Consider the following 12698-nt stretch of genomic DNA (forward strand, 5'->3'; position numbering starts at 1 on the left):
CATTTCTGATAATGGTTCTGTGGCTGCTGCTACTCAACAGAGGCCCTGGGGTAGAACTCTGAGTGCAGAGTTCTGCAGTTCTTCCTGCCTTTTTTAACTGAGACCTGGAGCCTCCAGAGGACTCAGATCCAATCTACTCCAGTCATGTTGTAAATTCCTAGTTAAGCAGCCTGGAGTTAGGCTGCCGTCTTTATTCTGCAGAAGTCCATTCTTGCTGTGTGCTTTAACCTTTGGCATGAGCTTCATTTTTAGAAGGGGGTCTTATCTGTGCATTTATAGCAGTGTTTTGTTTTCAAGCAAATTGGGAAATCTAAAAGATGGTTTGTGACATAAAAACTGGAGGGAGAGGCTTGGATGAGTTCCATGTTTTCTTTAGCTGGAGGACCGTTTTGTGAAAGGAAGTCTCACCTGGAAGCTACATTGGTGAAACATTCAGAAGTGGCGCTGCTCTGGTTCGGGGGGTTACTGAGGGCTGATGCGGGGTTGTTGAGGTGCCCTGCTGGACCCCTGACTGGCTCCTGTTGAGTAGTGTGTGAACGAACCAGCCATTGAGATGACTGCTGTTGAGATGACTGGGTCTCTCGTAGCTTGTATATATGACATCTGCAGTGGGAAGTAACCCCATTTCCAGTTCACTGGTAATACTTCCGTGGCACATTGCTCCTGATGGACTGCAGAATCCCAGACCATAGATATGTCAATTACTTAAATCATCCACCCAGAGCATGTGACAGCTGATGCTCCATCAGCCTGGGTTCCGGAAGAGAACAGCAGAGCAGAGCCCCCAGCCGATCCACAGTGAGCCTGTTCCTCAAGCAAGAAATAGACCTTTGTTTTAAGCCAGGAAGCCAAAACTAGGAAGAGCCTTGGTGACTTTTACCAGTGTTCTCCCATTCTGAGCAGGTAAAATTGTTTTGAGCCAAGAGAACATGCATTTTAAAATTTTTTCATGTGATTGGAAATGATTTGATTTTTCAAAGACTTTCTTATTTATTCATAGGTTAAAAATGAGAAATGTGGGAACTCATGAAAATTTGCCTTTTTCTACCATTTTTAAGTGCCAGGGCCTAAGTACACAAATACATGAGTGACATGACCTTTCCTGTACTTGTGTCTCTCACAGTGTAGTGAGGGAGAGAGAAGCATAAGTAACTTTAATGCTGTTTGCATGGTTATGATGACTTACTGTGACCCGAATTATTGTTTAGTTGCTAAGTCGTGTCCAGCTCTTTTGCGACCCTATGGACTGCAGCCCACCAGATTCCTCTGTCCATGGGATTTCCCAGGCAAGAATACTGGAGTGGGTTGCCATTTCCTTCTCCAGGGGATTGACCCAGGGATCGAACCCAGAAGTCCCCTGTGGCTTCTGCATTGCAGACAGATCCTTTACCACTTAGCCACCAGGGAAACCAGTGACCTGATTTATGAGAAGCGAAGGATACGGGTTGCAAGCACAGGCCAGAACCAGGCTGCCTGGGCTCAGATCCCAGCGTCTATTACTTACCAAGTAAGCCTCTATGGTCTCTTGCTTTATTTCCTCATCCATAAAAAGAGGAAGGCAATGGTGCCTCCTCACAGGGTTTTTGAGAGGATTCTGTGCATTTGTGGTATAAACACTTGTAGAAACATGCTTGGTACTTAGTAAGCATGGAGTAAGCATTAGTTCCTGTTGCTTCTAGAAAAAGGTTACTTAAGTGTATTGTCTCTGATGTTACATTGATGTCATAATTTATACTCATAATTTAAATATCATACTAAAAGATACATACAAATAACTAAAAGTTTTGAGTTGTTCTGACCTAATACATGCCAACCGAAAAGTTGATACAATTCAATTTTTGAAAAATATGGTTGGACTTTCTTCCTTATTTAAAAGTTTTCTCAGTCAGCTCAGACTGCTACAACAAAATACCGCAGACTGAATGGCTTAAACAACAGAAGTATGTTCCTCAAAGTTCTGGAAGTCGGGAAGTCCGAGATCAGGGTGCTGGTGGATTTGGTGTCTGGTGAAAACTTTCCCAGGTTTGCAGCAGGTCACTTTATTACTGTGTCCTCACACTGGGGTTGGGGGAGACCTCTCCAAGTCTCTATTTTTTTTTTAACTTTATTAACACAAGCCTTTTTTTTTTTTTTCTTTTGCCACACTGCAAGTCACATGGGATCTTAATTCCCTGACTAGGGATCCAACCTGTGCCCTCTGCGTTGGAAGACAGAGTCTTAACCACTGGACCGCTAGGGAAGTCCCCTCCGAGTCTCTTCTTACAAGGGCACTAATCCCACTATGACCTAACCTCCTAAAGGCCCCACCCCTAATACCATCACACTGGGGATCAGGGATTCCATATATGACGTTTAAAGGAATGCAGACGTTCAGTCCACAGCAGTATTGTAGATGCACTTTGCCTTAAAACAGGAGGCCACAGTTATGCTGGCCAGAACCAACCGTTTAGTCCTCAACCAGGGACAACTGTGTGGCCCAGCTGACACAGCCACAGGGACTTCTGGCCTCTGTCCCTTCTGGCTTTAGACAAAGCTGGTGTTCTCCTCTTTTGACTCCCAGGCTTTCTTTCCTCATTAGGGTGTCTAAGGCCCTTGTGCATCTCTTGAGTTGTAACATACCCACCTGTGGCTATCTGGCCAGATCACTCCGCTGAACTGACCCCCTTTCCCCAAAGCTCTGGGCCTTCAGTGGTCCTCTGTCAGCTGTTTTTTTATGTTAATTCTCAGATTCAGTCATTCTTATTTCCTTTTTAAAAAGTGATCTGTTATCAAATTTCTCGAATGAGCTAAATCTGAGGCCTAATTTTAGGAGGGGCCTCAGGCTTCCTAAGTTACTTGCTCCCCACCCTCTGCTCTGGGAAGGTAGAAGCCTGCTTGTTTGCCATCGTGTCTTGTGCCAGACCGTCTCCTCTGCTGAACTCCCCTAGTAGGCAACTGCCCTGGCAGGACAAGGCCTCACTGAGGTCTTCAAGCAAATGATCTAACAATTTTAAAACCTTGGTGTTGAGTGCAGACTAGAGGCCAACACTGTACTGAGTCATTCAGTCCTCACAATAGCACTGTGAAATAGGGCTACAGTTTTCTGAATTTCACAGATGAAAATAGTGGCGAAGAGCAAACCCATTTGGCCCATCACCAAACCTAAGGGCTAATAATCATGAGCAAAAATTGCTTCCATTTATTGTGTGCATATTACATGCCAGGTGCACTGGTAATGCTTTGTAGGAGTTGCGGCATGTAACCCTTGATCTGATCCTTTGAGGTAGGTTCTAGTATTATCTTCACTTTTTAGGGGTCATGTGCCACACAGCTTACAGGATCTTACTTCCCTGACCAGGGACTGATCCGGTAGCCCCGGCAGTGGAAGCACAGAGCCCTAAAAATTGGACCACCAGAGAAGTCCCTACCTTCACTTTCTAGAAGAGAAAATGGGTAGGGAGAGGTCAGACCAACATGGTCACGTCATACAAGTTGTAAATGGCAGACTAGGCTTAAATAAGAAAAACCAGAAAACTGGTCAAGTAGTGAAGAATGGACTTTGTTGTGAAGATGTTTCTTGGGCTAGTGATGTTTTTGAAGGATGAATTGAATTGAATTGAAATTGCTCAGTCGTGTCCGACTCTTTGCGACCCCATGGGCTGTAGCCTATCAGGCTCTTCCGTCCATGGGATTCTCCAGGCAAGAGTACTGGAGTGGGTTGCCATTTCCTTCTCCAGGGGATCTTCCTGACCCAGGGATCGAACCCAGGTCTCCCGCGTTCCAGGCAGACGCTTTAACCTCTGAGCCACCAGGGAAGCCCATGGTAATTTCTGGAACCAAGGAGACACCTGTGATCCTGTGTATAAAGCCAGTCTATAGCACAGTTGATAGTCTTGTCTGTTCTCGTTTCCAGGCACAGACAACTGGCCAGACAACCTTGCCATTCCAAGGACTGGAATGGGCTGGGCTGGGCTGGGATGCCAGCAACTCAATGGCACCGGTCCATCAAAGCCACTGAGTTCTTGCCATGATCAAAGCCGGCCGCCCCAAACCCAGTACTCAGAGGCAGGAAACTCCTATCTGTGAATCACCTGCTGGCCGTCCAAGCTTGAGGAGGAGTCCCTAAAGAAGAGGAGGCATGTGATGGGATCTTAGCTTGATGATTTCTATCCGATTGTACATCAATTTGTTGGGGGGAGACTCTGAAACACAAGTACGTCTCTCCACAGGTGAGGACCTGTGGTGGCCATATACACTCCCCTCCCTGTTCACTGGAATACGAACTGAGTTCTGAGGGAAGGACTCGCCTGAGAAAAGACAGGGGAGACAGGGATGGACTCTCAATATTCCATTCTTTATGGCCTTTTCATATTAAGGCAGAATGTGACTAAGAGAGTTCAAAAATTACATGGTATTCCATCAGGTAAATCTTTTAAAATTCTCATTGTTTAAAGAATTAAAAAGCACATCTCTCAAGCCAGAGCAAGGCTATTACCCATGTGCCACATGGAGCAAGTCTATTACCCATGCGGTCTGGGCAGGAGTTCTATATCATTCAAAGCAAAGGGAGAGTTTTCTTATCGTAATTTAGAAACAGTTCTCCCCTGAGAGACCAAGGGTCACAAAAATTAGAATAATGTAACTAGAAAGCCTCTTAATGATGCTTTTCCCAGTTGGAGGGTGTTATTATGTATTTGGCTAATGCACAGTGTGTTACTGAGCTGTGGTTAATAGGGAAAAACATTTTTATGTGTTTTAGAGTCAGATGTTGCACAAAAATAATAAAGTATATACTCACAGGCTGTAACTTCACTCAAACGGCCTCAGAATTAAAGTCTATCAGGCTTACGAGGCTTCCTTTAAAATATGAGGTTAAAGGACTTCCCTGGTGGTCCAGTGGTTAAGAATCTGCCTGCCAATGCATGGGACATGGGTTCAATCCCAGGGTCTGGAAAAATTCAGATTACACGCCACAGAGGAACTAAACCCATGCTCCCCAACTACTGAGCCCGTGCTCTAGAGCCTGTGATCCACAACAGGAGAAGCCACGGCGAGGAGAAGCCTGTGCACCGCAGCTAGAAGACAGCCCCCGGCCACTTGCTGCAACCAGAGAAAACTCACACGCAGAAACCAAGACCCAGCAGAGCCAATAAATAAATAATAAAATTCTTAGAGATGTTACAAAAATAAAATATGGGATTAAAGGAACTAGTAAGTGGGCAAGGATATCGTGGCATTCTTTCTAAGGTGATTTTTTTCAAATTTCACCAGTTTTCAGTTTTCCCACAATGTGTATTTTAGCATTCAAAGCATTCCAATCACATTAGAAGAACAGAATTAGTTTTTCTTTTAATTCATTCATTTTATTTTTAGAACAACATAAGATATATCTCAAATCCACTTGGCAATAAATATCTTAATAAATATAACATAAATAAATATAAATTAGTTCACATGCTTTCATGAACATAAAATTATATAAATAAATACTTTAAAATAAATTATGTTTGAGTGTTTGTTTCTACAAACACTTTGGTACTAAAATAGCTTATAATTCCTTCTCTTCTTTTAAAGGGAGAAAAAAAGAAAACACGTTCTGTGAGGACATTTTCCCTCATCAATTTGCTCATGAAAACTTATGAAAATAACTTATGCCTAGTAAATATGAAATAGACTTGATCAAAAGAATCATGTGGATAGAACAGTCACATTCTGCAAGTCTGGAGAGATGACTCATGGAAACAAGCATGAGAATTCTGTCCAGCTTCAGTAGGGACAGGTCCAGCCACCCCCTCCCCAGTTCTTAACCCGTGCCCTATTACAATCTCTTTGGTTCCAATTTTTCTAAAAAATGATTTGAAGGTTAGGAGAGACCTCAGCATTCTAGGAGGAACTCAGATAGCTCAACATTCTGTCGATGGTCACCGCACGAATTCTGAAGGCGTGAAGAAGGATGCAGAGCTTGACTTTTGTTTTGTAAAAATCCAGTTCTTCCAGGGAGGGATTCTGTGGCACAGTCTCACTGTCGAAATTCAGGGCCTAGGAGAATAAATATTGAGCATGACATAGACGGTATTCCAAAATTAAAACGTTCATCTGTAAAAATGGGTGAAGCCAATACACGTCTCAGAGCCTGCAACCCACTCCCTCATCCCTTCTCCTAAACCCAATGCGAATCCACTCCCAGCCAGATGGGCAGGCAGAACCTGAGAGAAGAAGTGCTCATTATCCAAGCACATGGATCTTCAGTGAGCTCTGAAAAGACCCTGAAAGCTATTTAGAAAATCATCAGTGGGAGTTGCATTTTAGAAAGGAACAATTCTGTTAAGAGACATCTGCTGTGATATCCAATTAATTTTTGTACGTTACATTAAGAAGCTATGTCCTTTTCAGAACAGAGAGGTGATGGATTGCTACTGATCAGAAACTGTCTGTCAGTATCAGACCTGCTGACTACAGATACTCAGTCGTCTGAAATAAAGAAATCTGGCACTGGGTCTCCCAGTTTGAGCCCTTTAATTTGATAACACAATGCAAGACCATGTGTGCGCAGTTGCTCAGTTGTGTCCGACTCTTTGTGACCCATGGACTCTAGCCCATCAGGCGCCTCTGTCCATGGGACTATCCAGGCAAGAATACTGGAGTGGGTAGCTATTTCCTCTGCCAGGGGATCTTCCTGACTCAGGGATAGATCTTGGGTCTCCTGCATTGGCAGTCAGGTTCTTACTGCTGAGCCACTTGGGAAGCCCATATATTTGCACAACATTCAGCATTTTTGCTTGTACTTCCTCACAAAAAGCCTAAAAGAAATGTAGAGTGGGTCATCACCCCATTTCACAGAGGAAGAAACTGAGGCACAGAGGTGCAGAATGTCTGGGCATAGTTGTCTGATTACTGGTGGAACTGACTCCATTCTTGGTCCTGAAAATAAAATGTCATCTACAACTGTCTAGATGGTAACATTCTTTGATACTTGCATGATGTTCACTGCTTTTCAAACAAGTAATTTGGCACCAAAAAAAAAAAAAGAATGAATGACATAAAAATAAATTTCTTTTCAGATAATCATTCTTGACGCTGTATTTATCCCATGCTCTGGTCACCACAGCAGCACCCTGCTCTTTCTTAAGTGGTTATTTCTATGTTTCATATTAGCATCATGTGTTCTGGTTATTCAGGAAATTACAAAGCAAGTTCTTGTCTCTGAGTAACACTGTGGACGTCCCCAGGGCATTTCTTTCTTTCATCCACACTTTGGTTCCGGATGGGTCCTATCCAGGCACTAGACTAGTGTGTCTTTACTAACAGTATTTGCAGATATGCATGCTGGCCCCTGTCAGGAACATCCCAGAGGTTTTAGAGATGTGTGAGAAGATGAGTGGAATGGAATCCCTTTTCAGAGGTTTAAATACTACCTCTGCCATTTCCAAGCCGTGTGACCTCGGACAAGCGAATAACCCTCTAAGCATGGGATTCCTCCTTTCCACAGACCCCATGTGGTTGCCGTGGGAACAGCACACGTATGAACATCCTTGACCAGAGCCTGGGGCACATCGCATGATCAACAAGCAGGAGGCTGCTTTCCTTCGTGTGATCGGCTCATGTTGCCCTCTCACTAGAGGGCGCCCTCAAGACTGTCTCCCCTACTATGTAGCTGGCTTTGAAGGGGGCATTTCAGGCCTCCCCCAATCCAGGAAGGGCTGACAGTGGAGCCCTTCATCCGGGACCCTGGCTGGCTGTCTTAGCATGAAGGACGGGAGGTCTTACCTGCATTAGTTCAGCAATAGCTGCCAGCATGTTCTGGTCTAGAAAGATTTGCCTCTTAGGATCCATCAGAAGCTTTGCATTCATGGCCTGGAACTCCATGTGGTACATCTTCAAGTCCTTGTAGATACTTCTAAGGCACAGGGTCTGGGTGATACAATGAAGTGGGGAAGGAACCACTGAGATGGGCTAAAAACATCCCCACCTACCCCAACGTTGCACTTGAAGAAAGAATCTTGTGTCTTACTGTCATAAAAGAGGTCTTTCCAGAAGCCAGACAATGCCCATTCTAGAAGAAAAAAATAATGAGATATCAATGATATGAATTCATAATATGAGCTGAAACCTTCAATTTTCTGACTTACAGTTATTAAAGAGGTCTCTCTGGAAGCCAGGCAACTCTCATTCTAGAGCAAAAAAAAAAAAAAAATCACACATCAAAAAGATACTAATTTTTAATATAAATTTTTTTGACTTCTCAAATATATCAAATTTTTTCACTGTGGCAAAAAACTCACATAACATTTATCATCTTAACTATTTTAAAGTGTATAGTTCAGTAGTGTTATGTATATTTCACACTGTTGTAAAAAACCACATATTTTTACACATTTTTGTTTCAAGTTGAACTTCTACAATGGGGCCTGTTGCCATCCCATCCCAGAGCCCAGAAGCATGCACATTTTTGGAAGAAGATGAGGTCTGATGTACAGCCCTTAACCGTGTTATAAGCTTTGTGAGGAAAATCCTCTATACCGTGGCTAATTCCAGTGGTAAACAGGCCTCCACTGTGCTGGTTTTATCTTTGGTGATATCTTCATGATCAATCTCCTCAGAAGTGCAGGAGTAAAATTCTAGGGTTTGTCTGGCCTGTAAAATATTAAAAAAACTCAGCTTATGATATTAATAAGGCACCAGGCTCCCCATAACGCTGGCACCAAAGCAAGAGTTGGCTGCCTTTGAACACCATCTCTGACCTGTAGAAAATTCAAAGTCTTCATAAGACCAAAGAAACAGGTCATTGACACGCTCTTCCTCTCCCTCCTCTCCTTTCGCTTACAACATATTTCTCCGGATGATATGTTTTTCCGTTATGTAAATACTATAAATCATTTCAACAGGCTGTGCTAATCAGCCTCTACACCATGCTGGGACACTTGCTTCTGGTGAAAACAGTTTATTTTCCTTTTGCCAAAGCATCTGTGTTTTATGAATATCTTTTTCAAATATAGCTTCTAGAGGGGGATTTTTAAGGTTACCACTTGATGGATATAACAAGCATGCAACCGTGAAAACAAGTGGAGATTTCATGTGTGGTATACACACACACACACATCATCTTACAAGCATGCTGAACACATTTATGAAATTTAGCTTAATAAGCCAATGATTTGTTGATTGAAGATCGAGATCATTTTTCCATTCAACAAGCCTGATATATGCTATGCTAGGTACTAAGGACTGTGACAAAGAAGGGGACTGCATTATTCCTGCCAGGATTCCCAGTTCAGCTGTGGAGATAGGCCAGTGCCCCAGTGACCAGGGGACACGCCGGCAGGTGAGAAGGGCTGAAATGAAGGGTCAGAGGGCTCTGAGAAGGGAGTGGAAAGAGATGAAAAGGTTTCCGAGAGATGGGACATCCTCAGAGGAGGGGGATTGTCAGGCAGAGTGAACAGCATGGGCCTTGAATCAAAGCTTGAGAGTACAGGACACGGGTGGGCAACAAGTAGCAAAGCTTGCGACCCTGTCTGGGGTAGGAAGAAAAATGCCTCCGCCAGAGATATTCACCTCCCAATCCCTAGAACCTGAGACTATGTCACGTTATGTGGCAAAGGGGAATTAAGGTTGCAGATGAAATTAAGGTTGCTAATCAGCTGACTTTGAAATAGATTATCCTGGAGTGTCTGGGTGGGTCTAGTGTAATCTCTGGGTCCTTGTAAATGGAAGAGAGAGGCTGGAGAGTCAAGGTCAGAGAGATGAAGCCTGAGAAAGACTCATTTGTTGGCTTTGAGGATGGAAGGGGGTCACCAAGGAATGTGGACTGTTTCTACATGCTGGAAACGGCAAGAAAATGAATTCTTCTCTAGAGTCTCCAGAAAGAGATACAGCTCTGCTGACACCTTAATTTTAGACCAGTGAGACCCATTGTGGATGTCTAACCTCCAGGGCTGTATGATAATAAGTTTGTGTTGTTTAAAGCCATTAAGTTTGTGGTAATTTGTTACAGCGGCAATAGAAAATGTTCCTGGAGGCCTGAGCAGGTTGTAAAAAGTTAGATTTGCAACTACACTGCAACAAGAAAAAGAAAAAAGTCTCCAAATAAGACAATACTTTTATTTCTGTGATAATCGCCATCCTTTATTCCAAAATGAAACAATGACTGTCTATGTTATTATGGCATTGTTAAAAAAGATGGATCTATGAAATAGTGCCTGGCATACAGTAGGCACTCAATAAGTAATTTTTAAATGAAAAAATGAATAAATAGAGCAAAAAGGCAATGTGAGTCCAACTACTAAAGTTCTTCAAATCTTTTCAGGAGAAGCTAGAAATCTGGATTCTTATATGACAGGTCTACTTTTTCAATGACATCAAACTCAAAAATTAAAATAAAATATAAAAGACACTGGCCAAACTTTACAGATCTATGGGCTGGATACGGCCTCTGAATCACATGCATTTGCTACCTCTGTTTTCTCTACAAGTAGCCAGCTGATTTGTTCTGGCAAATTTGACACAGGAATCATATTAAAAAATCAAATTGAGGTCTGTGACCTTCTGACCTTTGGTGCTGCCTCTGGGAGGAGAAGAGTCAAATTTTTCACATGAAGCATCTATTTAAATCAGAGCTCCTAAATTTTACCCATATCATACTTTTCTTTAGGAATCAAAGGACTTATCTCCAGTTTTCACTTGGTGAGCTGCCTTTTTAATTAAGATGGATTGAACTGTAAGGAACAATGGTCAGCCCATTATAAAAGGTTGGAGGTGGGGAGAGTTCCTTAAGGAGAACTTGTGGCACTGAGCTTACTTTAAGCTATTCATAAAGCATCAAGCTAGAAATATTCAAGAAAGATTTACTAGAGAGCAGGAAGGTCAAAGGACATCTTTTAAAATATCAGTTTAGGCTGTTGCAGCCAAAGAAATAGATGTTGGAAAGTTTTTAAAGGAAGAAGAAAAAGAAATTTTTTGCATTAAAATATGAAAGCCAAAAAAAAATGACTGAAGCTTTAAATAAAATTAGATAACTTGCCCCCTAGAAAAGGAAGCCTGGACATGCACTGTCACAAGCCCCCAGAAATGTGTTACTCTCAACAAACAGAGTCACCAGGCTGGAAGCTGGCGAGGACTGTGTGGGGCAGGGCCGATTCATCTTGGTAGCCCCCAGAGCACAGAGGCCGCCCCTAATAACAGTTTCCTGGATTGATAAGTTGTCAGAGGAACAGTGTGGGCCTGACACAATTCCATCTCTGTTGGCAGGCTACAGGGAACACTGTAAATATCCACTTTCCTCTGTGTAGGCACAGCCAAAACGAATGCCATTGTAATTTATGACCTCTCCTGCCTTCTCTGGAGACACAATTTCACTGAGACTCTTTAGCTAATAGTTGAGCCATTTGTAAAGTTCCCTCTTTCTCTCTTGACAGCTCCTGATTAACTTCCACAATTTCCCTGCAGTTCCTTCAGGTGACCAGGGGTTCAGAGATGTCCCTTCACTAGACAGACTGCAGTGGGAACAAGGACAATGAAAAGCTCACCTTCTGCAGCGTGTTGCTGATGGCCCTCAGCAGGTTTTGGGAGTAGTCAAGGCAACTCCTTCCTGGGCCTGCTGTGGTGGTGGGCAGGCTCCTGCCCAAACTGAGGTGGGGCAGGTGGTGGAGGAGAACCAGGGTGGATATGAGGAGGAGGCCTGCAAGGGAATCCAGGGGAAGAATGAGCAGGCCGGCCTCCACCTTCCATCTCTTCTGGACATCTCCGCCCATCTCCTTCTGGGCACCAACCTCCCACTGATGTTTCAGCAACTAAGAGATGATGAATTAAGCTCTTGAAGGGCAGTGCTCTGTTCTAGGGCTGGAAACCAACTCACAGACACTATTGCCTTGTGAGTTCAGACCAGGGTGCAGGGCAGAGTTCACCCAGAAAAAGTCTCCATTTCAGGAGGAGGGAAAGCGAGGCCAGGTGGGGAAGCCACCCACTGTTTAGAGACAGCCTTGCTTTGAAGCCGACTAGCTGGGATCTATCTTTCCTCTTAATGGTGTCGCCAAGGGAGCCTGGGCAAGAAATTATCCTGTGGGGCCTCAGTTTTTCATCCTTGAAGTGGGGCGGTTGTAATTTATGAGCTCCTGGGGCTGTTCCACAGTTAAAAAAGAGGATGTCTTATTGGGCGCAGGATAAGCCCGCAGTGTCTCCCCGCGTCCTTCCTCCTCTGCACGAGATTGCGGTCTTCCAGTCTCCACGTAGCCCTTCCCAAGTTTCTGCCTCCCGGCCGCGGTCCCCCAACCCGAGCGCGAGGCTGGTTACTCACTGCGAAGCGGGCACATGCTGAGCGGAGCGGCGAGGACGCGGAACCGAGCCGGCAGCTGGACGCAGACGGGTGCGCGCGGCAGGTGAGGGTGGTGGTTGGGAGGCCAACCCAGGGGTCACATTTTTATAATTGCCCGAGGCGCGGCAGGACTTTCCCGGGACTCTGATCTCTTGCTTGCTTTCTCTCTCTGTCTCTCTCTACATCAGCTTCTCGATGACACGTGGAGTCTAGCCCGCGGGGCTGGAGCGCTTTCGGATTAACTCCCCGTGCGCCCGGCCGCAGTCGTTCCGGGACGGCCCCGCCGCCTCCGGCCTGGCCCAAAACGAAAGTGAAATTCGGCTCAGCGTCGCGGCGCGGGGTCCCCGGGCAAGCCCGACCCCTGCCTCACCCTCCTCGGACGCCCCCCGCCCCCAGCTACCCAGCCCTGGCC

At 44.6% G+C, this 12698-nt stretch overlaps 1 protein-coding gene across 3 annotated transcripts; it reads right to left on the reverse strand.

The window, feature by feature from the left end:
- Window positions 1-5862: 5862 nt before the first annotated feature.
- On the reverse strand, window positions 5863-12375 carry IL12A (interleukin 12A). Of its 3 annotated transcripts, XM_068979269.1 has the most exons (7): window positions 12269-12375; window positions 11502-11653; window positions 8500-8613; window positions 8109-8150; window positions 7991-8032; window positions 7747-7890; window positions 5863-6018 (listed from the first exon to the last, which is right to left on the reverse strand). In XM_068979269.1, the coding sequence occupies exons 1-7, from the start codon at window positions 12282-12284 to the stop codon at window positions 5863-5865; spliced, it is 666 nt and encodes a 221-aa protein (XP_068835370.1). In that variant the 5' UTR covers window positions 12285-12375. The 3 variants fall into 3 exon arrangements, with proteins under 3 accessions (XP_068835370.1, XP_068835386.1, XP_068835379.1); XM_068979285.1 differs by lacking the exon at window positions 8500-8613; XM_068979278.1 differs by lacking the exon at window positions 8109-8150.
- Between the last annotated feature and the right edge of the window lie 323 nt (window positions 12376-12698).

The sequence above is a fragment of the Capricornis sumatraensis genome, chromosome 1 (assembly GCF_032405125.1).
Source record: "Capricornis sumatraensis isolate serow.1 chromosome 1, serow.2, whole genome shotgun sequence".
Lineage (NCBI taxonomy): Eukaryota > Metazoa > Chordata > Mammalia > Artiodactyla > Bovidae > Capricornis > Capricornis sumatraensis.

Bases quoted from the DNA above. Each gene is read 5' to 3' on its own strand.
- IL12A (XM_068979269.1), bottom strand. The intron at 8,151-8,499 runs GTATAGAGGATT...TTTTTGCTCTAG, and splicing joins TACCACTGGAATTAGCCACG to AATGAGAGTTGCCTGGCTTC. The intron at 6,019-7,746 runs GTAAGACCTCCC...TTATTCTCCTAG, and splicing joins CTATTGCTGAACTAATGCAG to GCCCTGAATTTCGACAGTGA.